The following is a 26016-nucleotide window of genomic DNA, read 5'->3' as shown; positions in this document are numbered from 1 at the left end:
GTAATTCCAATTCATGTCCTTTTCCTGAATTCTAAAAAAATCCCAACTCCTTAAAGAGTCTTTAACCTATTGGTTCTTACCTGCATTTGTGAACCAATAACTGTATTATTACAGGCCAATTCAGTCTTATTAATAGTGTCTAAAATAGCAGGCTTTCCCACAAATTCCTTGCTAGAATGTAGATGTTGTTCAAGGGCGTTCTGTACATCTGCACTGTACTGATTAGTGAAAGCTTCTTCATACTGATCAGTCCATAGTCTTATCCGATTTTCCCAGCCCTCAGTTGTATTCTCATCTAAATTCTGTGCTTCAGAGGGCGAATTCTGTAGAGAACAAAAGTCAAACAGGTTAGTAGAGTCCAAGCATGAAAATGCACAGGACAGAGGGGCTGGGGAGGAGGCTGAATTTCCAAAGAAAGTTTGTTCTCACTGTGGCATAAAAGAATAATGGACTGGGAGTCAGGAGATCTGGCTTTTATTACAGTTTCATTACTACTGAGCTGTGAGGTCTTATACAAGCTCTTTAAAGCAAAGATGTTCAGTTTCCCCATTTATAAAATACAAAAATAATCTAGGGCATAGTTCCATCCTATCAACTATTTTATGACCATTTTCAAAACACAAACATAAAATTTCTTAATGGAAGAATGGTATCAGTTCATAAAACCTTTATAAAAAGGGATACTACAGCCACCTTGAGTCATATTGCTTAAATGTTCAATATTCATTAAAGCCATCCGTTTTAGTTTGCTAGGACAAACTAGTTTGTTTTACTACTTTATAGGAGAATACTTTTTTTGTATCACTTATTGTCATTAATATTTGTTCATTCTATAAATATACATGTGATCCCAATCAACCAACCAATTATAGTATCATCACCTATAGAAAAAGTTACCATTTTGGAGTATATTCCTGTTAGAATTTAGGCAATTTATATAGTTACTTTCCAAATAATCTAAAGTGACGTGAGAAGAGGGGAGTAGGCAGAGGTGAAAGGTCTGAGAGCTAAGTACTTTGCTACAGTCCTCCAGGAAAAGCATTTCCCTCTATGTTGACAGTACTGAGATTACTGCATCTCAGCAACAGCATTTCTCGACTACTCTACAGCTTGAGGGGCCACCAGAAAACCAACACTGGTAGTGATGATTAAAAGGAAAAGACTGTAGTAACCAACACTACCAGAAAAACAATGTCCATTTCAAAAACAGGCCTGACAAAATTAGCATACTTCTCTAGAATGGCAAAGGGAGCAATGATGCCTATGCTGGCAATTGTTGCCTATTTTCTTTTTTTTCAAGGAACAGGAAAATGTAAAAAACCCCTGAAGTTAACACCATACTTTAATGCTTTTTTACTAGTCTGAAAGACTAAATAATAAAGGGAGACTAAGAAACACCTAAAACTAACACACCATAAACAAAAGTATTAGTAGTTGGACATAGTAGCAGTTGAACAAAAGGAAAATGCAAAACCGAGATCTCAGTGTACTTGACAAGACTAGGATTAAGGGTATACAAACAATATTCCCAATTTCAGGATCTAGTATCAACTGTGAAATTCACGAATTGTTTAACTTCTTGCATTTTGGAAGCCTATACTATAGAATTAGCAGTTTTTAACTCATCTAGCCTTCCTTCCTTCCTTTTTGATTTTTGGAGGACAGGGTTTCACTATGTAAATCAGGCTGAACTTAAAAAATCACTATGTAGCCCAGGCTGGCTTTAAACTCATGTTGATTCTCTTGCCTCAGCCTCCCAAGTGCTGGGATTACAAGTGTATACCACCACCCCTGGCTTAATTTTTATTAATTTGACTGTGTTTACTCTGCAGTTCCACCATCCTTCAGCAAAGTGGAGACTCCACCTCAGTGGGTTTAGAACAGAGGTTCTCAACTGGGGACACAAGAGGCTATTTGCTCTCGGGAGATAATGGGTAATACTGAGGACATTATTATCACAACTGTGTGTGTAGTGGACTAGTGGATAGATGCTAAGGACATGGCTAAATATCTTCAAATACAAAGGACAACCTCCCCACCAACACAGAATTAGTTGGTCCAAAATGTCAATGGTTTAGAGTTAAGTTTTCAATAGTAAAGAGCTAGGTTTTCAGATGAAAAATCCAAATTATAAAGGCTCACACTCTTACAGCCCTGTCTGGATCTTTGGTGGAGTTTTAAAATTATAAGACAACAATACTAATATGGAGTGGCATGTGCGTACTAAACATGTCTGTGGGGAGAAAATTCTCTGGAAGCTGTCCAAAATTTGGGATTCATGTACAGTTATCTGGGAAAGCCACCTGATAGCTTACAAAACATTCTGAATCTTTGGGAATAAATTACAGTAACTGATCGATAAAACCGAAAATGCCTTTGCAGCTCGGATCAGGGTTATTTGTCCCTGAGTGTTCATTTAGGAGCCCTATTTAACAAAGTAGAGGTGGGAAGGGAGTCAATGCAAACTTGTTTATCTGCAGGATACAGGTTTATAAGCAAAGCATTCATGATTAAGTTGTGTTTCAGAGCATAGCCCTGGCCTCTGAAGTCCTGCATGTGAGGTCTTATGTCTTCTCCTATTTACACAAGGTGAGGCCTTTAAACTTTAAATAAAATATCAATTGTAACTTTTGATTACTAAGTAATATTGGTGCACCACATCTGTTAAGACTTTGGCCTATATAACTGTCAACAGGAAGGATCTATCTTTTCCCTCATGATACAGAACCAAATTCTAACTGAATCCTTTGAAGCCATGAGTAATGATAGGAGTTCTCTTTCATATATATACACTGGTAAAAGGTACTACACAGTATAATCAAATCTCCTTTCAGCAAACTTTTGAGTACCTAACAGTCCTTTTAAAACATTACACATAATTTCTCTATTCTCCAACCTCTTTAAATAAAGCATGCCTTATGAACTCTTATTTGCTAACTGAAAAAGCACATATGTATCACAAAGTCTTCTCTATCAAATAGGAACACCAAGAAAAAAAGGAAACCATTCCCAACAACAATAATTCCAATCAGTAATATAAATCTCCTGCCACTGAGTTATCCTTACAACTGTTGATTAAAGTTCATGTGGTATTATGATAGGTGTACAAGAGATTCTGTATCATTATCAGAAAGCCTTCACTCCAATCCCAGTGACAAAACAGCAGCAGTCTCGTTTTGTTTGGCAAAATGTCACGTAACGCCCCAGAAAAGCAGCTAAAGAACCATCAATAAACAAAGGCTGATTACAGAAAGGAAAAATATTCCAGAAAATGGCTAAAAACAAGCCATTTTGGAAACAAGCTCTATGAAAACTGAATGGCAGCAATTACAAACTAATAAAAAGCAGATTCCAAGATTCCCAGACCATCAATGTCGTCAGGAAAGAAGCTGACCAAATACAAGATCACAGTGAAGTAAAACACAGCATCAGGGAAGATTACCCCTTACCTTCATCCGCAAGGACTTCCGGGATCCCTCTCGAAATGCCTATCCCAAAGAGGAAAACAAGTAGAACAAAACACAACTTGGTACCAAGAATGACAGTTATACGCATCTGAGACTAAAACTAAGGGATGAACTAGACTTCTATTCTGTCCCCTTTCTCTACATAACAAATACAAGGAATTTCCCAGTCTATTGTGAAGAATAGGGGTAGCTCCAGGCCAGTGAGCTCTGAGACTCATTCGAATACTTTCCAACGTGGAAGTAGGTAACAGGGAAGAGCATGCACCATTGAAATCCTGTGTGCATCCTCACACTGAGAGACAGAGCAAACACAAACTACATGTTACAGATTTATCAGGTTTGAAATTAAGAAGAAAACAAAGACCAATCCCCTTAACAAGGGGTAGGCAAGTCACCTAGAAGCAACAAAGTTGCTGTGATGGGGAAGAAAGATCACAAAACAGAAGAGGTTTCTCCTGGAGACTTTTTAGTTGAGAGTACAGGAAAGTGACCATGACACTGAGGAAGCTTAGACCATTCAAGAGATGTTTCCTGATTTGGGGGAGGAGGGACGCAAGGGTGGCTAACAAGGAAAGTAATCCAGTGACATGAGGTGGGCATGTGCCAGGACGAGAGTTTTGGATTGCTTTTAGTCTCCATGCAGAGAGACACTGTGAGGCGAGCGGAAGTCTAGACTCAGCCTGCAACACATGCAGGCTTGTGCCAGACAGGGCTGAAATTTCATACCTGGAATGGGGGCTGTAGCAGAAGAAACTTTGAATCACTAGTGATGGAATGGTGTGGCAGAAGAGAGGTTAGTCTATACATACGTAACACAGATTAGCTGTTTTTTTTTTTTTTTTAAGTAGAGCAAAAATGGTCTTTTAAACATCTGGTTCAAATTTCTTGAACGAATTCTGGTGCACTCTTGCTCCAAAATTCAAGCTATTTCAGACATATTTCTACGTAAGACCTTTTAACCCTCCATACCTTGATCTTCTTTGTCTTTGGTGCTGCACGACCCTTTTCTGGACTCTTTTTTCGCTTTTTGGGTTTGGTTCTTCTAACAGTTAGGGTGATGCTTGTAGGTGTGTGCTGTGTTGCTGTATACAACACAGTGGAAGGAGAAAGCTCCTCATCCCAGCTTTCTGTTGCACTGCTATCCCCACCTGAAAAAAGGTGATTCTGTAGTTCAGATATCAGCCTCAAAAAGTTTACCAGTGGCAGTTTTTCTTTAGATGTGCCCCATACCCAGTAAGTCACTGCCTTTCACTATCATCTCTATCACCTTTAAAGCAATATACATAGCCCCTTTCTTTATGAAAACAAGATTTTGTTATATGTCACCGGTATAGCAAATAAACTGTTATGCACAGTCCCAGTTTCTTCTCTTCTTATTCAGCCCTGTAGCTCCAATGCTGCTCTATCTGTAACAAGCTGACACTAGATCATTTAAAGAAAAGCAATTTTTTGGGTAGTTCCAACTAAAATGCTGTTTCCACATACCTCAAATTTATAGTAACAGATCTATATAGTGATAATTAAGAGGATGCCTGTCTCCGTGAAAAGAGCTGGGGATCATCATAGCTTTTCAGGATTCCTTTGAGAACATTTGAGTTACAAGATATTTACATGTCAAAATATGGGGTAATTCATCTTTTGCTCACCTGATATGTTGTCCTGCTTCCGCCGATGAAGTCTAATAACCTTCCCCCTGCTCATTCCCCTAAAGAGGAAAATAAACTTAAAGTAGTCCTTCCAATAGCATGCACCACTTCATAGCACACATGGGAGAAGTATCTCTGCATATTCTACCCCTCCCTCCCACCTACCAAATGTTTCCAGGACATTAAATTTCATATCAATTTCAATAGCTTTAACATCAATTTCTCATTCCTTGTTGTCAGCAATTCTCACCTAGTGCAGAGAATTCGAGCCAAGGAGCACTAAGGAATCATCTACATTAACAAACACAAGAAAGAATACTTTGAGCTTTTCCCTACTAATAAGAAATCCTACTCCCAAGCAACCCAGGTTTGGGTTTTATGGAACAGGATCTTACCTGCACTTGTCGCAGTTGAGAAGGAAGCCATCCTGAGAAAGACCACAAGGACACCAGGTAGGAACAGTCTCTCCTTCAGAGTTCGGGCTGTCTCCACAGCGTTCCTCTACGGGCGACGGCAGGCCATTCAGGTCAGAACGAGGGATGATCGTCTGGACAGGGGGAGAAGCAGGAGGTGTCGGAGGAGGAGGGGCTCCGTAATTATGATCCTGAAAATAAGATTTTTTAAATCAACAGTGTCCAAACACTGGCCCCTCTCTCCCCTAAAGTATGGTACATATGGAAAGAAAGAAGAAAGTAGTACCCTTCGTTTTTTGGCTTCAACCAGGAAAGTGATAAAACAAAATGCCAAGGTCAACTGGGACATAAAAACAAGAACAATGATGCAGGGCTAGACGTCCGCTGGAGGCAGGGAAGTGCAAAAGGGGCAACTTCGTCATGCTGCATATAAACATTTCAAGAAAGTCACAATGTGTAAGAATGGATTACACTCCAGGTAGTTCACTGCTCTGGAGAGATACAAATGCATACTCACAGCGTAAGGCAGTCCTCGACACCCATGCCTCTGAGTGGTCCCATAATTATGAGTGGAATACACGCTCTTCTCATTAACTGCTGGACTAGCCTCCACAGATTCAGGGCTGCACAAAGGCGAAAAGCAACGTATGATAGCAAAACACCTAATCTTCCCTTCAACTAACAGTTCTCTTCCCATTCTAAGCCCTCCTTTCTACAACCACCAGCTACAAGAATAAGAGAAAAAAAACTCAGTGAAACAATCTGATTAACATAACTAAACCTAAAAATAACAGGAGTAGTGTTACTGAATGTGAATTTGTGTGTAACATGAAGCCAGTACAGGCAGATGTCTCAAGGCAGGCACCTGGGATACAAGGTGTCCCTAATGACAAACACAAACGTACCAGCTGAGCGGGAAGTTTCCCCTAGAGAAGCCACTCTGGGCTGGTTTAGACTCAGAACTATTCTTCTTAATTGGATCTCTTAATACTTCCATGAAACCTCACATGACATTTGCAGTGAGTGAGATGATGAAAGTGCCTTCTGCACTGCCCCAGGGACCAGGCCCTCTTCCATTCACTACCAAGACAGGATACCCTGAAGAAAGTACAGGTAAAAACAATGGCATCTTATATTTATCACACCTCTCATCCTGACCAACCCCCAAACACCTTTCACATGTTAAGAGTAATAATTTCTCATCCACCAATGACATGCAAGCATATGAGGAAACAATTATTTAATAGCTGCATGGTAATAACCATAGGACTTCAAAACAGTTAACAGCAGTAACAGTGAATTGCCTATTATTTGGTTTATATATTTATTTGTTCATTTAATTCTGCTTAATAAACAGCAGTTCATTTCCACAGAAGGGGAAGTTGTGGTGGTGAGATTTTATGGCTTCCCCAAGGTCACACACTGAGAGCCCAGGATTCAAAACATGTCTGACTCTAAAGCCCGTACCTTCTGCATTATGCTTTATTTGGAAAATAGGTAACATTCTACCTTTAAAGAAATTACTTAAGACCGTTTTTTAAGCAGGTCCAGTAAGAAACTTGGTTCAGGATCTTTCTGTATCCTCAATGAGTGGAAAACAAGTGACCGAAGCACAATTTATTATTATAGAAGATTTACAAATGTATCTTAATCTACAAACTTAATGTAAGCCTTTGTACTAAAAAGGCATAGATGGCCAAAGATAAAATACAAATTTTTTGGGAAAAAAAAGAGATCTTCAATTTTAATAGTACTTCGTTGTGTTTTAGGAAATTTTGAAAAACAATTAAGGAATGTAATTGTGTAAATTGACAGAACTGAAAATGAATTATCGGTAATTCAAATCAACTACAACAGAGATACACAAATTAGAAACTTCAAGGACCAGTATAACTCAAACTTCAAGAGATCAGTTTCTGATCTTCTAAGGAATCAACTAATGCATACTCTGCTTAAAATAAGACATTTTTCCTGCTTTAATATACCCAAATTTTCAGCAGAAAAAAGTATGCACTTAAATTTGGCACATCAATTGAGAAGTGAGGGATAAAAGAAAATGCTAAGATATATATCCAACTCACCCAGTTTTATGCTCCAAAACTGTGACAAGGGATCTTATTAATAACAGCAAAGGTAATTTCTAGGTGGAGAAGAACTTTAGACACAGGAAAGTATTCTCTGTTAGTGAAGTGCATGCATTTTATTACTTGACAGTGTCTATAAGATGGGATCTGGGAGGGGGTTACATCAAGAATGCAGGTCAGTATTCTTGAGAAAAAGATGATCTGAACATGGCTCACTGGGAGGCAATCAGCTCTCAGTATTAGGAAACAGGTGGGGTTTTCTAAATGAAACCAAAGGCAGACAAGCATTAATAAAATGAAAATAGAATTTAGTTTCTATGATGGACACTTAAAAGAAAGTAATGAATTTGTAGTTAATCTACCAGGTACATTACTATATCAACAAATATTCCAGAGAGTTGTACATATTTTATACAGGCGATTTTGTGCCATTAAACATATGGAGTGAAACATGACAGCTGTTTATTAGAAATGGATTTTTTAGGAGGGGCGGTAAAAAGAAAAGTTGCATGAAATAAGATGGCCATGGAGATGGAGCTATGTTGGTTATATCTTACCCATCTCCAAACTGGGTAAATATGAACATATGCACTTCATGTGCAAGTCTAGGGAATAAAAATAAAATGTATATTGTGGAGGTTAACAGGCCATCCCACTGCACAATATTTTCTAGTCAAGCACAGCATTTTTAATATACTGCTATGCAATTTAAACTGTCGTTTAATGAGGAAACTGCAATTTTCATACTGGTTACTGCTTAAATACATAGGTACTGACAGATGACTATAGGATTTTCTTAAGACTATTCCTTAACATACATGTCAATTCTTAGGCATATTTTAAAATATGGACTAAAATTATGGAGTATTAAGATTGCATCTCTTTGTTAGCCAATCAAGTCAGGCAAACATAATTACAGCCTTTTTCCTATGGTCAAATTTCTATGACAGCTAGGTGTATTTAGAAATCAGGCTCAATAGACATACTCCATGAACTGTGTTCAAAGGACCCTATCCAACCTGCCATTAGATGGTTAACTGGTAGGAAACAACTGCAATTCTGTTAGGGAAGCATTGGATATTCAGAAAAACTTTTATTATATTTACAAGTTTTCTTGTAAGTATATAAAAAAATGCAAATTGAGTCAGCAGATTTTAGTCATGAGGTGAGGTCTAGTATTCTTTTATTCGGTTAAGTATGTTGCCCTTAACACCAGGTTTAATCCTAGAGTACCTGCAATAGTGGCAAAGGCATAAAGAATTGATAAACACTTAAAAATCTATCTGTAGAGTTCATAGATGAAAATGTTGAGGAAATTCTAGAGTAGGACACTATGTTCAAATTTGTAGATCAGTGTGCTTTAATTTCTGAAATCACTCCTGAACTCCCAGCAACATTTATGGGCACTTATTGCTGTATTATGAGGAAAATACCAGCTGCATTAAAAACTGCTGCCCGTCCTTTTTTGTATCTACTAACTTTAAACTTACTGATTTAAATTCTTTACTCAAATTTCTCTTAAATGTCAATGCTGTAAACTTATTATACTGTTACTATAAAGTAGCAACTTAATAGCTGATTTTTATAAAAATCTATAAACATAACTTTCTACTAGTACAGGAAGAATTTTAAGTATTACTTTGGGGAAACAAGTTTAAAACTGCAAGTCTCTGCTAATGGTGTAACTAAATTACTTTGACATGCAAAAAAAAAAAAAAAAAAAAAAAAGAAAAAAGAAACAAAGAATAAAAACTGTAGAAGCAGCACAAAACACCCTCCCTCCACCCCCACCCTTCCTTTTTATATGGGAATGAGCTTAAAAACTGTTTTCAATTCCAGACTACCCCAGAATATTATATATTACATCTTGGGGTCGCTTTAAGTCTTTCTCTTTAAGAAATTCAGTAAGCAGACAAGTTAACAATAGGTGGCTTTATGAAGAAATACACATGCTCTTTAATAATATCTTCAGTTTTAAGGAAGAAAACCACTATTAATGAGGGATACCGTCCAACCCAGAGTTCTGGTACAGTTGCTTTGCTTAGTTGAAGGGGAAAGAATCCCCAGGGACTGTGAAAATGGCAAGAGAAACAGGGGAATTAGAGCAACACCCACCTCACTCAAGAAGTGGCTGTGGGATCAAGAGTCTGAACTGGACCTGAACATATTCAAAACACCAGGATTTCTCCAGCCCAGACCCTAATCCCTGGTACTGCCTGGAATAGACTTGGCTTCTGGGGGTGTGCTGCCCCCTAGGCCCCTTGGGTCTCTTTCGCTGGACTTTCACATCCTGGTGTAGTGCCACTTCGTCTTGAAAGGTAGGGGGCTTCCACTTCCTTTCTGTAAGCAAGGAAGATTGGGTACAAGGGAGGTAAAAGGACAAGAGGGGGAATCTGTGAGCAGGGGGAATCTTGGACAACTTAATTGGACAACTTAAAAGAGAAGGGATACAAAAGGCTAAAAATTTTAAAACTGTGAATAATATATAAAGTTGTATAATGAAGGCCTACCTTCATTGTCATTTGGCATTTAAATTCTTCAAGAATTGAGTCTATTTTAGGGATTAGGCTTTTCGACAAACTCTGAATTCCTAAAGCTGTTCTTAGCTGAAAAAAAAGTTTGGTACCACTGATTTTGAAGGTCCTCTTTCTAGGCAGTGAATATATTAAAACAGGTGATACCACTTTCCATTTTTCTATCCCAAATAAAAGAAGGTCTAAGCAACATGCCCACATAGTTTGAGTCCCTTTATTGTTGAACAATAGCAAGTACATAGGAAGAGGCCTTCAAGGAAAATCAGTTGGAAGGAACATCTTATCTGCTGCCATTAATCATTATGTCTACAGAAGCAGGCAGTGACACCCACTTGATTTCAGTCGTTCCCATCCATCAAAGCAAAAGAAAATGTAATGACTACTTTGAAACTCTGATTGTATTGTTTTACCCGAAATTCCTTCTTCAAAGTTTCTTTCCTCCCATTCTAATTCCTTTTTGTCCCCCCAGTATCTATGGGAGAGAAGGGCAAGTTCTAATGTCATTTACAGTGGGGTAGGCTTTGGGTAACAAAATACTACTGTATCTTCTTAGCTACCCATAAGAAAACTGCCTCCACACTGATAATGTGCCTCCCATGAAGAAAGCAGCACTTACTCTGATCCAGCAGCCATATCTGAGTAAGATGTATCTGGTGTGGTGGCTCCCAGAGGGATTGCAATGCTCATGACGTCCACACAGCAGAGAGTGAAAATCACGGGGTCCAATTAATGGAGACTGACCACTCTGAGAGTGGGGGCGAGCCGTAGAGCCTCAGCCAACATCTTATGGACATGAGGAATCCTGCCACAGAAAAGGAAAATATCTACTAATCAAATAATCCTCTAAATGTATGCTAAATGGTGATAAAACATTTTTCCATTGCTTTCATTAGTGTTTCACAAAGTAGCTGAAAGTTATGCTTTTAAATTTTTCTCAACTAAACTGAAATAGTTTGCCTATTTCACTAAGTACATTATCCCTTTTCTGCAACTGCCTATTAGACAAAATGCTCTGGCAGCCTAGGACCTACCAAACAAGTTTGAAGGTATAGTATAGCTATTTGATTTTTCTTACTTTAAATAAACTAACAATTTCAGGTCTTTAAATTTTCTTTCTAGGCTGTAAATAAATGCAGTTTGTGTCTGAGTGGACATTACTGCTTTTACTGCCTTTTTGTCACAGAGCCCTTTCTTCCTTTCTAAATATCATTTTATTCCAACTACAATTTGAGGAAAATGTACTTAACTGTACTTTTAAAGTTAATATACACTACTAAATATGAATAGAAACATAAACCATGGGATAGGCTATGTAAATGTGGCTGCAAAAGATACTTGGAAAATGTCTGTACCTTATGTTCAGTTTCACTATGAAATTAAAACTGCTCTAAAAAAGTGTGCATGTCCATGTACATCTCTTGCATAAACAACAACAACAAACTACAAAGAACACAGTTTCAAGATAAAGATTATAGAGAATTTTGTATAAAAAGCAGTGATGATTTCATGACCATAAGTGAGTGCAGCTTGGGAAAAGACTCATGAACTACTGATGAGGAAAAAAGCAAAAGCAGGTCAAGCAGCCAGGTGTGCTGGCACATGTCTGTAATCCCAGCACTCGAGGCTGAGACAGGAGGATTGTTTGAAACCAACCTGGGGTAGAATGTGTGTTTAAGGCCAGCCTAACCGCACAGGGAAGCCCTATCTCAAAAAGACCCCTCCCCTCAAAACAGGTAGATGAAGAGATTTAGAAGTGTGATCAAAGGAGGAAAAGTATATTTCATATGATTTTGCATTAGTGGTTTTATGTTCACATAAAAACAAAAGGATAAAACAAGCAATATTTTATGCAGAAAGTTGATAGTAATATAAAAGACCCACATTAATAAAGATTTCTGCAAAGAAAGCTAAAAAATAATGACTGATACACTGAACCATGATGAAATAAATATGACAATAGGAAAGTTAAATTTCAAAGAATCCCTAAATGAAAATAAAAGTACAGGATGTTGAATCAATCTAGTGATTAATGCTGATTTAAAGTAAGTTTGAATCCTATTTTGATATAGGAAGCAGTTCATTAGAATAAGGCAAATTGTGAATCAGGCTAACTGTGAAGAAACTAACAGTACATCAGATGAAGATTTTTAAGAACCTATAAAGATAACACTACTTTTGAGTTACTAGTTTAGAATACTACAATAGCTATAAACTAAGCAGTCAGGTTCTGCAGAGCCTCAGGTTTTGAAAGAGATGGCTTTCAACAAATGGACTTAGGACCCTGCAAGTTTAGGTATGGCAACATACATATTCCTATCTGACTGGAGGTAACACTGTTAGAATGGAAACTGAAAAGTAAAGGAGATCACTTACTATCTACTGTACTGCCTGTCTTATAGCTCACAGCAGAGAAGTGACTGGTTCACTTTTTATTTTTGGGCCAATCTTGCAGTAAGTAAATGTTTCCTTAATCTAGCAGTATATCCAAACAAATTCAGGCAGTATATATCACTGAAATCTTTGGTAAATTAAAATCTACAAGTGGTGAAACAGAGATCACTTATCCAAGAAGCTCAAAAGGGCATAGTTAAATATTAAGAGCTGTTGGTTACAACTTTCTTGAATTTTAGTATTAGTAGGCAATTCAAATTAAAAAAAAAAAGGCAGAAGCTGCTCAGCTAGATAAGCAGAACAAATTGTGATAACGATCATATCTGCTTGACTAGTAAAGGAAATCTAAATCATGCTATATTTTCATGGGAAAAAGCCATTTAACAGTATCGAAGCCCTAATATTACAACATTACTAGTATATGACCATTAAAAAAATTATAAATCTAAGTGTTGACATTTTTTCCTGACAGAAATTTTTAAGATATATTAAAAGAAAACCAAAGAAAAAGAAATGCTTCAGCTAGCATTTCCTACAGGAAAATGAAGAATAAATGATTTTTATAGTCACCAAGAAATTCCAACTCATATAGTGTATTTTGGACAGCTGATAACTTTAAGAAACATTAAGCAGTTAACAATGAATTTTCATAAGTTCTTCCATTTTCCTTCTACTTTTACATGACTTTTGCATTCTTCTGATAAAGACAATCCTGACAGACTAGCTTCGCCAGCTGATCATAAATAATCTGTTCATAACGAGGCTTCTTAAATTCTGATAACCCTGAAACTCCTCATTACTTCCCAAAATAACTAAGTAAAACACATCTATAAAATGTTAATGGGAGTCAGGCGTGGTGGCAAATGCCTGTAATCCTAGCACTCAGTGGGGCTGAGACAGAAGGATTGCTGAGTTCGAGACCAGCCTGGGCTACAAAGTGAGGGCAAGGCCAGCCTGAACTGCACAGTGAGACCTTATCTCCAAAAAAAGACCAGAAAACAACAACAACAAAAAGTTAATGAGAGAACTTTTAACAGATCATCTCTATGCAATATTTTCTTTTAATATTCTAGTTTTATAAACCAAGACAACAGATTTCTACTGCACTTTGTCAAACTTAGTAGTTATAACTGTCATTAACTTGATCAAATAGATTGGAGATTTTTCTGAGTGGCAAGAACTGACTGTCTCTAAGTGGAACAATTTCAAAATACAGTTTACTTGTGACTTTTCCTGTGTCTTAATACCAGAATATACATTCTGGAGGCTGCTGTTTCCAATGGTCAGAACTTTATTGTCTGACACATACAAAGGGCTCAAAAAATATTTGCCGAGGCAACTGTAATCACCACTACAGCAACATGATTTCAGCAAGTAAATTCTGAAAACAATGCAAAGTAATTCTGAAAAAATGCAAGTAATTCTGAAAACAAATTAAAACAATCTGGGTCAGTTACCTGTATATAGACCACTGAATATGAAGTCCCCCAAATTATCTACCAGTAGTTCTGAAGACCTAGGAAAAGTTGAAACAACAATTAGTATCAGAAGAAGTAACACTGATGAATGTACAGATTTGTGTAGACTTCTATACAAACATTAACAGTAACTTTGTTTCACTTTTATATACTGTACTGCCTTGTTTACTATCCTATGATACATATAACTCTAAATTTTTGTCACCTAATCTGCATACCATTTTCTTGTTAGACCAGAAGCTAAATAAAGGGTGAGGAAGAAAATTTACTTAAGTAGTAGTAAATATTTATTATGTCACTGAATTCCTGTTCATTTACCAAGGGACCCTTCACCCAGGTTCTTCTCTTCTCTAACGAATCATTCCTAAATCAGAGGCTTTTCTTTAAGCAAACACCAAATTTACCCTTCAGCTAGATAAGGAATGAGGAACACATTTTCAATTACTACTTTCTTCCCCTTCATCCCATCTGATCTATCCTACAAAAAAGAACAAAAGTGTCAGTTCTATTTGTGGTCAGTTCCATAATGGAAGCATGCTGAAAAACGAAGCTTTAATTAATTCTGTACTTTCCAGAAAGGAAAGGGCTTGAGTTGCTAGAAGAAAATGATCAGTACTTCTTAAATTTTCAGTGTTTTCTCCTGAAAGTCAAATTTAACATTAGCCACAATGAATTACCAACTAAAATGTTAGTAATATATATCATATACATGAAAACAGTAGTTCAAGAGACTCCAGGTATCAAGTATTAAGGAGCTTTATGAATTTCTAGTATTTAAAAGATTGGAAAATAAGCTTTACTTTATAGAGAAAAATTTTAAAAGTATACTCAGAATTATAAAAACCGAAGGTATGAAGGTAACAGCAAAAGGAAGCAATACATTAAACCAAGGAAAAGTAGACTTCTGTAAATAAAAATGAGAAAAGAGAAAGGACAAGAGGAGGAAGAGAAGTAAGTATTGTACGGAGAAAATGAGGGCATCAATTATTAATGCCTCAAAATCCTCAGAACAGTAGTAAGTTCTTGGATTCACAAACAGAAGCATCTTGTCTTCTAGTACTGTACTCTTTTGAGTACTGACATTCAGTTTCTAGCAAAAAGGATATTAAAATAACATTCCAGCAATGGTTTATAATTACCCTGTCTTTTGAATTGGGTTCAGAAATAGCCAGTAATCTCGGTATTATTTTGACAGTGTCTTGTTTATATCATCTGCTGACAGAACAAGACCCATATTTTCTTGGCTCACTCTCAAAGAAGATCAACAAAAAGTGTTTTAAGACCAATTCAAACAGAGATCTCAAGAAATTGCATCAGACAGGTGAGCCGGAAGCAGCTGGGAGACAAGAATCTGATACACAGCCAATCCAATGAAAGAAATTCAGAACAAGTCTGCTTCAGTAATCCCGTGGAGAGGACTGGCAGGAAGAGGAGTGGCGCTTCAGAAGAGAACAGGCCTTATATGCTTCAGACGGTCTTTGTGCTGAGGCTGCGGACCTTGGCCATTCTCCCAGAAATGATGCAATTCTGATGCACAAGATCTGCTGCCAGAGAAACAACTGTTGCTTGCTGCCTATGAAGACAGCAGGCAGCTCAGCCTAGAAGCTATGTCTCATCAGCTCTCCCCCATGAACCACCAGAGCGCCAAATCGCTTCCTCAATTTCAGTCTCTGACAAAACATGAGGTGGGAGGAGACACCTGTATATGGCGCCATTTTCTCAAAACGTTCCTTTCCTATTCATTCCTTTAGCTCGACAAGATCCATCATCCACCTTTTGTAAGGGGTTGGGGGGAGTTGAGACAGGGTCTTACTAGGTAGTCCACGCTGCTCTTAATCCCCCTGATTTGTGTAGACTTCTATACAAACCTCCAGAGTGGGGTGTGCACAACACCCAGCTTTTGTCATTAGACTTTAAACACTGAGAACATTTTTACTTTTATAAATAGTGAGGCCTTCATACTGAAAACAAAACAAAAAACTTTTGGGAGGTAGTGGCTTCTCTAAGGATGAAATCATCCTTAAATCTAGTACTCAATTATGAGATTTCACAGTAAAGGCAAATATACACAAACATTTTGTATTTTTGAAATTCTGTGGAACTAAATACAGTAAATAATGGCATTTATTAGGCAAAAAAGAAAACCTATTTCTCCTAAGGCTGACTAAAGACTGAGCAACATGCCAGGCATGGTGCTGCACACCTGTAATCCCAAAACTCAGGAGGCTGAGCAGGAGAATCCCGAGTTTGAGGCCAGTGTGGACTACAAAGTGAGTTCCAGACCAGGCCGAACTGCATAGTGAGATTCTGTCTCAAAAAAAAAAAAAAAAAAAAAAAAAATGCTGAGCAACATGATTTCATGATGTCATTTACAATGCTGCCTACTTTTCTGAGGGGCAACAATATCACAATGCTTCAGATTTCAGGGTCAATGGTTATCTTATTAACCACAACTTACTTAGAATTCAATTTCAAAGTCCTCAGAAATCCTTCCTGGAGCTCTCATTTCAAGGCCTGTTTTCTTCCTCAGTTTTTCCGTTGTTACAAAATTGTAATGAATTTCTTGTAACTTTCAAAACATCCAGTACAAAGCAAATTCATCACAACTCAGTATTTTCTTTTTTTGTCTTTTTCCTTTTTATCAGTATCGGGGATCGAACTCACGACTGCCTGCTTGCAAGGCAGGCGCTTATGCTGCTGAGCTAAATCCCAAGCCCCTGAACTCAGTATTTTCACAGCCCAGTGTACTACCCCTATATATACACTACTAAATAACGAAAATTAATTGAAACACTAGAAGATCAATGATTTTATTCACTAACTGACCAATAAATGAATAACATGACATAAAGTATTTCACAAAAAGTTTCAATGAAGACTAAAAAAAAAGTGTATATATAAAAAAATTATACTCAGGGCCACTGAGCTACAACAGTAACTGGGTTTTTGTCCCCCCGCCCCCCCTTGAGACAATGTCTCTACCTTGGCTCAGGCTAGGCTAGACTTGAGATATCTGCCTACCAGAATAAGGGTTGCCACCATGCTCAGCTTTTAAGATTCAATTTCTGAACCTAAAGATTAAAAAATCTGTTGTATATGTAAAGCTGAAATTAAAAAAAAAATCCTTTGAATGATTTTACAAAATAAGAGGGAAAGGGAAAGGATATTAGAACTGTAATTTCTTTTTTCTCTTGCAGGATAGGAATCTTTTTGAGACAGGGTTTCACTATGCAGGTCAGCCTGGCCTTGAACTCAGTTTGTAGCCCAGGCTGGCCTTAAACTAGCATAGAGCCTGCCTAAGCCTCCAGAGTGCTGGGATTACGGGCATGAGCCACCACGCCGGGCAAAACTGTGATTTCTTAAATTATCTTTAACCTCAATTTTTAAATCACAACATTTCAAAATGTATATAGCTCAGTGGCAGAAGCGCCTGCCTATCAAGTGCAAGGTCTTGAGTTTGATTCCCAATACCTTCTCCCACCAAGAAAGAGTGTAATAAATCACAACACTGCTTTCTTTTTTTAATCGGTACTGGGGATTGAACTCACGACCACGCACTTGCAAGGCAGGCGCTTAGGCTGCTGAGCTAAATCCCCAACCTCTAAATCACAATATTTCAAAATGCAATAAACATATGACTACATTTTATGAACATGACCATCTTGTTTGAGAACTACTGTGGCAACTGCATTATATGCTTATTTTTCATCTCTAACTCAAATTTACTAGTGCAAGTAAAAACATTGTAGTTGTAGGCCAAAGATATAGCTCAGTGGCACAGAACCTGCCTGATAAGCACAAGGTCCTGAGTTGGATTCTCACCAAAAAACCAAACCAAAACAAAAACCCCACAATAGTTGTACCATAACACATAGGTCTTTAAAAAAAATGTATCTAGAGAGGTACATTATGAAAATGTATACTAGAAGCTACAAAAACTTGAGCATTACCCCACAAGGTAACTAGTTTAGTGACTTCAGAAAAACCACTTTATAAAAATGAAACTTAATTTCCTCGAAGTAAGTTCTTCCTTCTGTTTTTTTCCTGCTTCAAATTTCTATGAATTCTGGCCACCACTGCCAACTGGTCCAGGAAATTTATGTAATATCTTAAATCTCAGTTTTCTCATCTGTATGACAGAAACTGTCTTGCTAACTCTTAAGTGCATATGGACTAGCTCTTGTAGGAAGTAGGAGTTTAAGTTTAAAGGAGTTTAAAAAGAGGAGCTGCTAATAACCTGAAAGCAGCTAAGAATTATTTCTGCTCTCCTCCAACAACTTGTATTCCAATTTTGATAAAGCAGGTAAGGTGGGAAACATGAAAATGTGATAAATAGAAGAAAAAAACAGGAATTATTGGAAAATAAGACAAGTGTGCAGAAATAAAGGTGTGCAGGCAGCCAGTGAAAAGTTGCTGCTGGGGACTGTGGAAATTAGGATTGCAATCTGAAGAGAACGAGCAGAAGATCTAGGAGTTTAGGGCTGAACAAAGAGGAGAGAGAAATCCTGATTGGGGTATACATGAAGAAACTGAAGAAACTGCATGATTTAGTCATTCCTGGCCAAGACAAACTCCTCCTTGTCTTGCCACCTTTTCTGCAACATTTATTGTTTAGATCTTTTGCCTAAATTTATATTTGCTTTCAGGGGCTATTAGCAAAGAAATTAAGAAAGAGCTCTAAATTTACTAGAAGATAATTAGAAGTTTAGTTTAAAAAAAATTCTAGTCTCTAGTAAGAATTTCTTTCCCTATGAAAAATTTCATTTATAATGAATATTTTAGTACCAAGTCATACTCTATGGTATAAAAGGCACATGGATTGGAAAATGGGAAACCTGTGCTGTAAGTAGGCTAAAACCACATACTATAAGTAACAGAACTAAACACTACGATCTTAACTGTTTTGACACTTTAGAAAAATAAGCATTATATTTATAACTACCTCAACAGTAATAAACAGAGTAGGACTCCATGAATCCAAGGCTACCCTGGGGTACAAAGTGAGTTCAAGGCCAGCCTGGACTACATAATGGAACCTGGTTTCAGAAAGCAACCAACCAACCAGTCAGCCAACCAACAACACTGAAAACCAAAACCTGCTAAACTAAGCAAAAATGTTCAGACTTTGTAGCCTTCATAAAAATCACGGAAATGATAAAAGTTCAGATGAAGCCCTTAAAGAACAGTGATTTTTTTTTTTTACAAGATTTTAAAGAGCTATCCTCTGAAGAGGGGTTTTATCCTACTGTGTTCTGAGGCTTGTTTGCAGCATGCCTTAGATTTTTAATTGGCAATGTACGCCGAGAGGTTGGAAAACTTGCCTCATGTTTCTGCCAATGCCTCCCCTCTTTGTGAATTTAGACCCTTTTATTTTCAAAGCCTGAAATGGAAATCACTTTCACTACAGAAAAAGGGGGTTATGTACTTCTTCTTCTTTTTTTTTTAATACAGAGTTGTGCTATATAGTTTAGGCTGGTGTTGAATTCTCTATGTAGCCCAATCTAGCCTTGAACTCATGGTAGTCCTCTTGTCTCAGCCTCCCAAGTGCTAGGATTACAGGTTGGTACCACCATGCTTGGCACTATGCACATTTGTAAAGCGTTAGTTATATTATACTTTCATTAATTTAGGCAAGTTCCTCTAGTTGATTAAAGAGGTAGGTTTTAGAGCTTAGATATAAGGCAACCTGGAAATCAGAAGGAAATGAGTGGTAGTGAATAGATTGCTAAAGGACAATCTGTGAAACATTTCAAAGGCAAGGAAAGTACAGCTTTAATGTTGTAATCCATTATTTATTTTACAGATGAAAAAAGTTACAAAAAGATAAATTTGTGAGGTCTGGGGTGTATGTCAGTGGTGTGGCACTTGCCTAGCATTTGAGGTCCTGGGTTCTATCTCCAGCACCCCTAGGAGAAAAAGTTTAACTAGTAAAAGAGGAAGAGAAGGAGAAGAGGGAGGAGAAGGGAGAGGAGAGAGAAAAAAAAGACTCTACTGCTGGGTGTGGTGGCTGTAATCCCAGCACTCAGGAGGCTGAAGCAGGAAAACCACCATGAGTTCCAGGCTAGCTGTGGTACATATAAGGAGCTCCAGTCTAGCCTAAACAATACAGCAAGACCCTCCTCAAAAATAAAAACAGGGCCAGGGATTTAGCTCAGCGGCATAAGCCTGACTGGCAAGCGTGCAGTCGTGAGTTTGATCTCTGGTACCAAAACAAAAACAAAAATAAACCAAATACTGCCATATCTTCTAACACGCTTTTTCTTTTCTCGGTTCAGGGATTGAACAGAGGGGCTTCTCACAAAGCTACATTCCCAGTTCCTTTTTACTTCTGAGATAGGGTCTCACTAAGTTCCTGAGCTGCCCCAGTAAAACGCTTTTTTTGTTGTTGTTGTTCTTTTGGAGACCAGGTCTTGCTGTGTGGCTCAGGCTGTCCTCAAACTTGAAACAATCCTCTTGACCCAGTCTCCTTGAGTGCTCATATTAATTACAGGAGTGTGCCATCACACCCGGTTCCCCAGTAAAGCTCTTTTTTTTTTTTTAAATCGGTACTGGGGACTGAACTCATGAGTGCCTCTTTCAAGGCAGGTGCTTATGCCGCTGAACTAAATCCCCAGCCCCCCAGGTAAAGCTCTTAATAGATTTTGCTAAGTTTTTCACTGTTTGTAGTGAGATCTGAAAAATTAAGCCTATATAAAGCAGTATTTCAAAACCAAAGATTTTTTTATAGTTATCTCTTGAGATACAGAATGCAACAAGCTCTAAATTTCTTCTTCCAGCAATGAAACAAAGACGAATTATGGCTAGCCATGTATAATCTAGCTGGTATCTGTAGAATTATGACTGAAAATGCAAGTAACCTAGAAGATTAAGCTATTTTCAAAGATTGCCCAAACTCTGTTCCATCAGTTCTGTGTTGGAGATATAAAATACAATGCTTTATTTTTAACCACTTTTGGGAAGAGAAGAAATCTAAAAACTTTAAAGAGGCTTGCCCATGCTAACCAACTAAAAAATAATATAATCAATAAAATTAACAAAATAATAAAATATTCAATTATTTTGTATCTAACTGCACATTCACTGGCTACACAGGGTGACACCTGATACCCCAGGATCCAAACGGAGCTCTTCTTTCCGTGGCGCTGGCACTAGCATCTCACTGGAGCTACTCCTTGCCTTTGAAATGTTTCAGACTGTTGTGTAGCAGCCCATTCACTAATGCCACTCATTTCCTTCTGATTTCCAGGTTGCCTCACATGGTGTCACTTCCTCTAGGTTCTCAGTCCTTTCCTTTCTGATGTCAACTCTGCTAGAACATGTTTATCACTATCTTTCCACTATTAGAAAACTACAGTAGCTCCTTTAATGATTACTGGGTCAGTCAGTTAAAACAAAATTGTTAACTAGTTAACTGGGAGAGGGATGTGTGTGCACATTAGTAACACAGAATGAGATTCATTTTGGTATGTTAATAGTTACTAAACAACCTATTTCTTCTTCAAAATATTGTTCACAATGTTTATCCTGTTGATGCTTTTATACCTGTAAAGAATTTATTATGAAAAATTTCAAATACATAAAACCAGAGAAAACTCTTTAACGAAATCTATGTTCCCTAATTTTTTTTTCTTTTTCATTTTTATCGGTACCAGGGATTGAACTCACGACTGCCTGCTTGCAAGGCAGGCGCGCTTATGCTGCTGAGCTAAATCCCCAGCCCCTATGTTCCCTAATTTTAACAATCAACTTAGAGCCAATCCTTTCCCATGATTATTTTATAGTGAATAACCAAAATATCAGTTGTGCACATTATATTTAAATAGTTAAACCTCCTTTAATATAATAATATGCTAAAGGGATATATAAGAGGTCTGCTTATTATAATGATAGGTGGTTGGTGGTAGGGAAAGTTTAAACAAAGCTTATTCATTTCATCATTTGCTAGATTTTCAGAATAGTGCTTGGGTTCACAATTACATACATTAAAAATGTTTCATAGTGGTACATGCCTGTAATCCCAGCACTTGGGAGGCTAAAGCAAGAGGATCACTGCATATTTGAGACCAGCCTAGGTTATAAAGTGAGCTCAAGGCCAGCCTGAACTGCATAGAGAGACCCTGTCCCCAAAAGACAAAAAAACCAAAAACCAAAAAAAACCTATTTTGGGTGTTCAGACGACTCCTATTAGAATTACAAAGCATATCTTAAGTCTGGTTACTAGAAAATAAGCACAAATCATTGTCAGTGCAGGATAAACTATTCACAACTGATCAGCCAAGTAAATTGTCATCTCATCAATTATACTGACAAGAAAATTTAACCTTCAGAGTAACTTAAAAAGTAACAGTGATGGAAGTCAATGACCAACTCAGAGAAACAATGATACACATTTGTCAGTTCTGGCCAGGCAAAAAACTAGCCTTTATTCACTAATACAGTAAGTTACTGAGTAAAATGCATTCTTTGGAATGGAAGGCGCATTAATTTCCCCACAAGCCTAACAGGATGCATTTTTCTTCAGATCAGCTAGTGATTTGGTATAAGACCCAAGACCTTCCCATCATTGAAAGCATCAAAAATTTTTACTCATGATTACAAACATTTTCTTCGAGACTTTAATACAAACAATGATTCTAAAGTCTTGCCACACATGCTCATCCTTGATAGTTTCAGTAGACATTTTACCTGTATTTGGAGAAAAAGCTTATTAATGTTATTACTTAAGCTTAAATTACCTTGAGGACTAAGTTAATGAATACAACTGGCATAGTAAACTGTAAATTCTTGTATAATCACATACTGTATTAAATTTTCCCAGTTATTTCACCGTCTCCTTGAATCATCTCTATTGGTTTTCTGGACATAGCCTAGTTCAACCCTAAGCGATGCCCAAAACTCTACTAGTGAATACAGTGTAGCAAAATGCAAACCATCAGTTGTTTTCTTTTTTCACTAGTATATCTTCTCTATCTACTTTTTTCCTAAGCAAATACTTCATATGCTGAACATTATTGTTTTAGAGCATTGGATTTCTTCTTCTAGTATTTGGTAACCAGCATAAATAGTTCTTTAAAAAATATTTTGTCCTCCAGAGTTTAACAAACATCTCATATAGACCATTATACATAAATAAAAAATAGTGGATTCCAGTCTTCTGGAGAAAATGACTTTTTTCAAGTATGAAAATGCTTACTTATTGTTATAGGAAAACACTAAAAAACATTCTGCAAGAAACTAATACTTTTGTACAAGATCCTTTCATCTTGTGTCTTTAAAGACCACTAAAAATTGACACTTGGAGAAGTACATGAAATGACACTAACAGTGATCAAAAATAGGAAAGAGATCCCTGCCTGAGAATTCATGAGCAAAAAATAAATAAACAAACAAATAAGTAAAATCAAACCACATGGGAAATACTTCCTAGAATCAATACCTGGGATCTCACCTTATTAAAAAGTTTTTGCATGTCCAAAGAAATCTCCAACAGAGTGAAAAGAAAACCCATGAAATTTGAAAAAAAAAATCTTAGCCAACTGTCCGTCAGACAAAGCACTTCTATCTAGAACATATAAAGAATTAAACAATCAGACCCCCAAAATTCAACAACTAATCCAAAAATGGGCATCTGAAATCAATACGTAGTTCTCAGATAAAGAAATACGAATGGCAAATAAATGCATGAAAAAATGTTCAGCATCATTAGTCATTAGAGAAATGCAAATTAAAACCACACTGAGATTCCATCTCACTCCACAAAGAATGGCCAGGATCAAGAAAACTACCATCAACAAGTGCTGGAGAGGCTCTGGGGAAAAAAGGAACTCTCCTGCACTGTTGGTAGGAATGCAGACTGGTGCAACCATTGTGGAGGTCAGTCTGGAGAGGTTCCTGAAAAATCTGGGATTAGAAGTCTCATATGACCCAGCTATTCCATTTCTGTGCATATTCCCACAAGAACTGAAAACATCGTATTACATCGATATATGTGCACCCATGTTGATAGCAACACAATTTGTAATAGCTAGATCTTGGAAACAACCTAAATGCCCATCAACTGAGGAATGGATAAAAAAAAAAAATGTGGTCCTGGGATGAGGATTTAGCTCGGTGGCATAAGTGCCTGCTTGGCTTATGAGTTTGATCCTTGATTCCACCAAAAAAAAAAAAAAAAAAAAAAAGTGGTATGGAGTACTACTCAGCTATAAAGAATGATCACATTGAGATATTTATAGGTAAATGGGTACAACTTGAGACCATACTCATAAGAGAAATAAATCAAACTCATATGTGTAAATACTGCATTGTCTCCCTAATGTAAGAAATGGTGACAGTACGTAAGATACAAAATCCTCAATAAATATTGTGAAAGGGTAAGAATCTTCTCAAAGGGGAAAAAATAGTATCTCAGGGAAAAGGAGGGAAAAAAAGTAAAGAAAAAGAAAAAATACCTAAGTTTGTATAAACACACTTAAGAAAAAGACACATTAGGGTGTCCACTGCTGATTTCCTATCATCATGCTATGAAATCCAGTAATGATTTTATTCTTTGTTCAGAGTGGTTTTAGTCTGTTTTGTATTATTTAACTGCAACATACATGAAGGTATGGACAGCTTTTTTGAAGAGAACAAGAGACATGGTAGCCATTTTTGATTTTCCTTTTGTCTGGTTTTGAAGGCCTGTAATGCCTTCATTACTCTGTTCTGATCAGTTTTATACTATTTTATTCTGATGAATTCACTGTGTGTGAAGATATAGACAACTATTTAGAAGAAAATACCAGATATTATGGTAGCCACTGTTGATCTGCTGTCTTGCTTTGAAATCTGTGTCACTTAGTGTTTTCTTCTGATCTGCTTTGTTCTGTTTTGTTATGGTTTGTTTTACCCTCTTTAAAATTAAAAAAAAAAAAATCCCTGCCTTAGAAAGTACCCCACTTTTTGCAGGGAGGGTATGGTACTGCATACTGAACCCAGAGCACTTACACTGAACTACATTCCCAGTCTTTTTCTTTCTTTCTTTTTTTTTTAAAGACAGGCTCTCATGAATCACTCAGGTTGTGCTTGAACTTGTAATTCTCTTGCCTCAGCCTCTTGGAAATCAGGGAATGCAGGCCCATGCCACTGTCTTGGTTTAAAGTATCTCACCTCTAATCTACTGAGCCAACCAGAAAATCACTATGAAGCTCTCCTGTAAAAGCAATGATGTCCTTGAACTCATCTTGAATTCTAAAATAAAAAGAAAATACAGACAAAGCCAGGGATGGTGGTTTTCATCTGTTAGTACCAGCACTCTTGGTGGCTGAGACAAAGAGGATTTCAAGTTGGATCTATCCTAGGGGATCTAGCAAGATTCTGTTCCAAAGTAAAAAATGAAAATAGAGAAGGGCTACAAATGCAGCTCAGTGGGAAGGCCCTTAGTTCAAGCTCCAACAAACATAAATCTATATAACCAATGGCTCTTAAATTTAGGATTTCTTTAAAAATCTACTTAAACTCCCAATTTCTAAACATAGTAAATTTCAAAACTTCCCCTATCTGTATACAGAAGCCATAGGTAACTCATTAGTTCTCTACCTGCTCTATTAACCAATAATTAAATACTGGTCCAGGGCATAACTAGTTTTTTGTTTTTCTCTACCTGTTTTTAAACCCAATACTTCCTAGGTGTCATCTGAGCATACATATGCCTACGAACCCCTACCAGTCATGCTCAAAGAAGAAAATACTGGCTTTATTTTGGTTACCAATCTATTATACTACAAAAACACTAACTTATAAACTTTTTAAAGAGGTTTAAAGACAAGTATTTGTGAACTAGAGGCAGAGATACAGATCTCTGCAAAGATCTTGAATTAAGACTCTCAAGGTTGAGACCAGTAACACTATAGAAAATGTCAAAGCCCAAATCCAAGTCAAGTAGCGCACGTGACCTACTAGCAACGTCTGTATTGTATTTGCCAGTGAACAGCTAAAGGATGGCCACACTGTCTCTGAATCCAA

At 37.2% G+C, this 26016-nt stretch overlaps 1 protein-coding gene across 19 annotated transcripts in view; it reads right to left on the bottom strand.

The window, feature by feature from the left end:
• The window catches only part of Setd5 (SET domain containing 5), a 74468-nt gene that overhangs the window by 33050 nt on the left and 15402 nt on the right, over positions 1 to 26016 (bottom strand). The window contains exons 2-13 of one of the 19 annotated variants that reach the window (XM_063225196.1): positions 13993 to 14051; positions 10761 to 10946; positions 9726 to 9950; positions 8168 to 8215; positions 7608 to 7681; positions 6432 to 6624; positions 6044 to 6149; positions 5509 to 5717; positions 5114 to 5172; positions 4437 to 4615; positions 3450 to 3488; positions 81 to 323 (exon numbers count right to left, since the gene is read on the bottom strand). In XM_063225196.1, coding sequence (XP_063081266.1) covers positions 81 to 323; positions 3450 to 3488; positions 4437 to 4615; positions 5114 to 5172; positions 5509 to 5717; positions 6044 to 6149; positions 6432 to 6523 — 927 coding nt within the window. In that variant the 5' untranslated portion in view covers positions 6524 to 6624; positions 7608 to 7681; positions 8168 to 8215; ... (1 more) ...; positions 10761 to 10946; positions 13993 to 14051. Of the gene's footprint in view, positions 1 to 80; positions 324 to 3449; positions 3489 to 4436; positions 4616 to 5113; positions 5173 to 5278; positions 5405 to 5508; positions 5718 to 5812; positions 5950 to 6043; positions 6150 to 6431; positions 8216 to 9725; positions 9951 to 10120; positions 10217 to 10760; positions 10947 to 13992; positions 14052 to 26016 lie in introns of all 19 variants that reach the window. The other 18 variants (XM_063225194.1, XM_063225197.1, XM_063225201.1 and 15 more) reach the window with 18 other exon arrangements.

Source organism: Cavia porcellus, unplaced genomic scaffold (assembly GCF_034190915.1).
Source record: "Cavia porcellus strain 051 isolate PalLab524CR breed Dunkin Hartley unplaced genomic scaffold, mCavPor4.1 scaffold_15, whole genome shotgun sequence".
NCBI classification, from domain to species: domain Eukaryota; kingdom Metazoa; phylum Chordata; class Mammalia; order Rodentia; family Caviidae; genus Cavia; species Cavia porcellus.
This window is presented reverse-complemented; position numbering and strand designations above follow the sequence as displayed.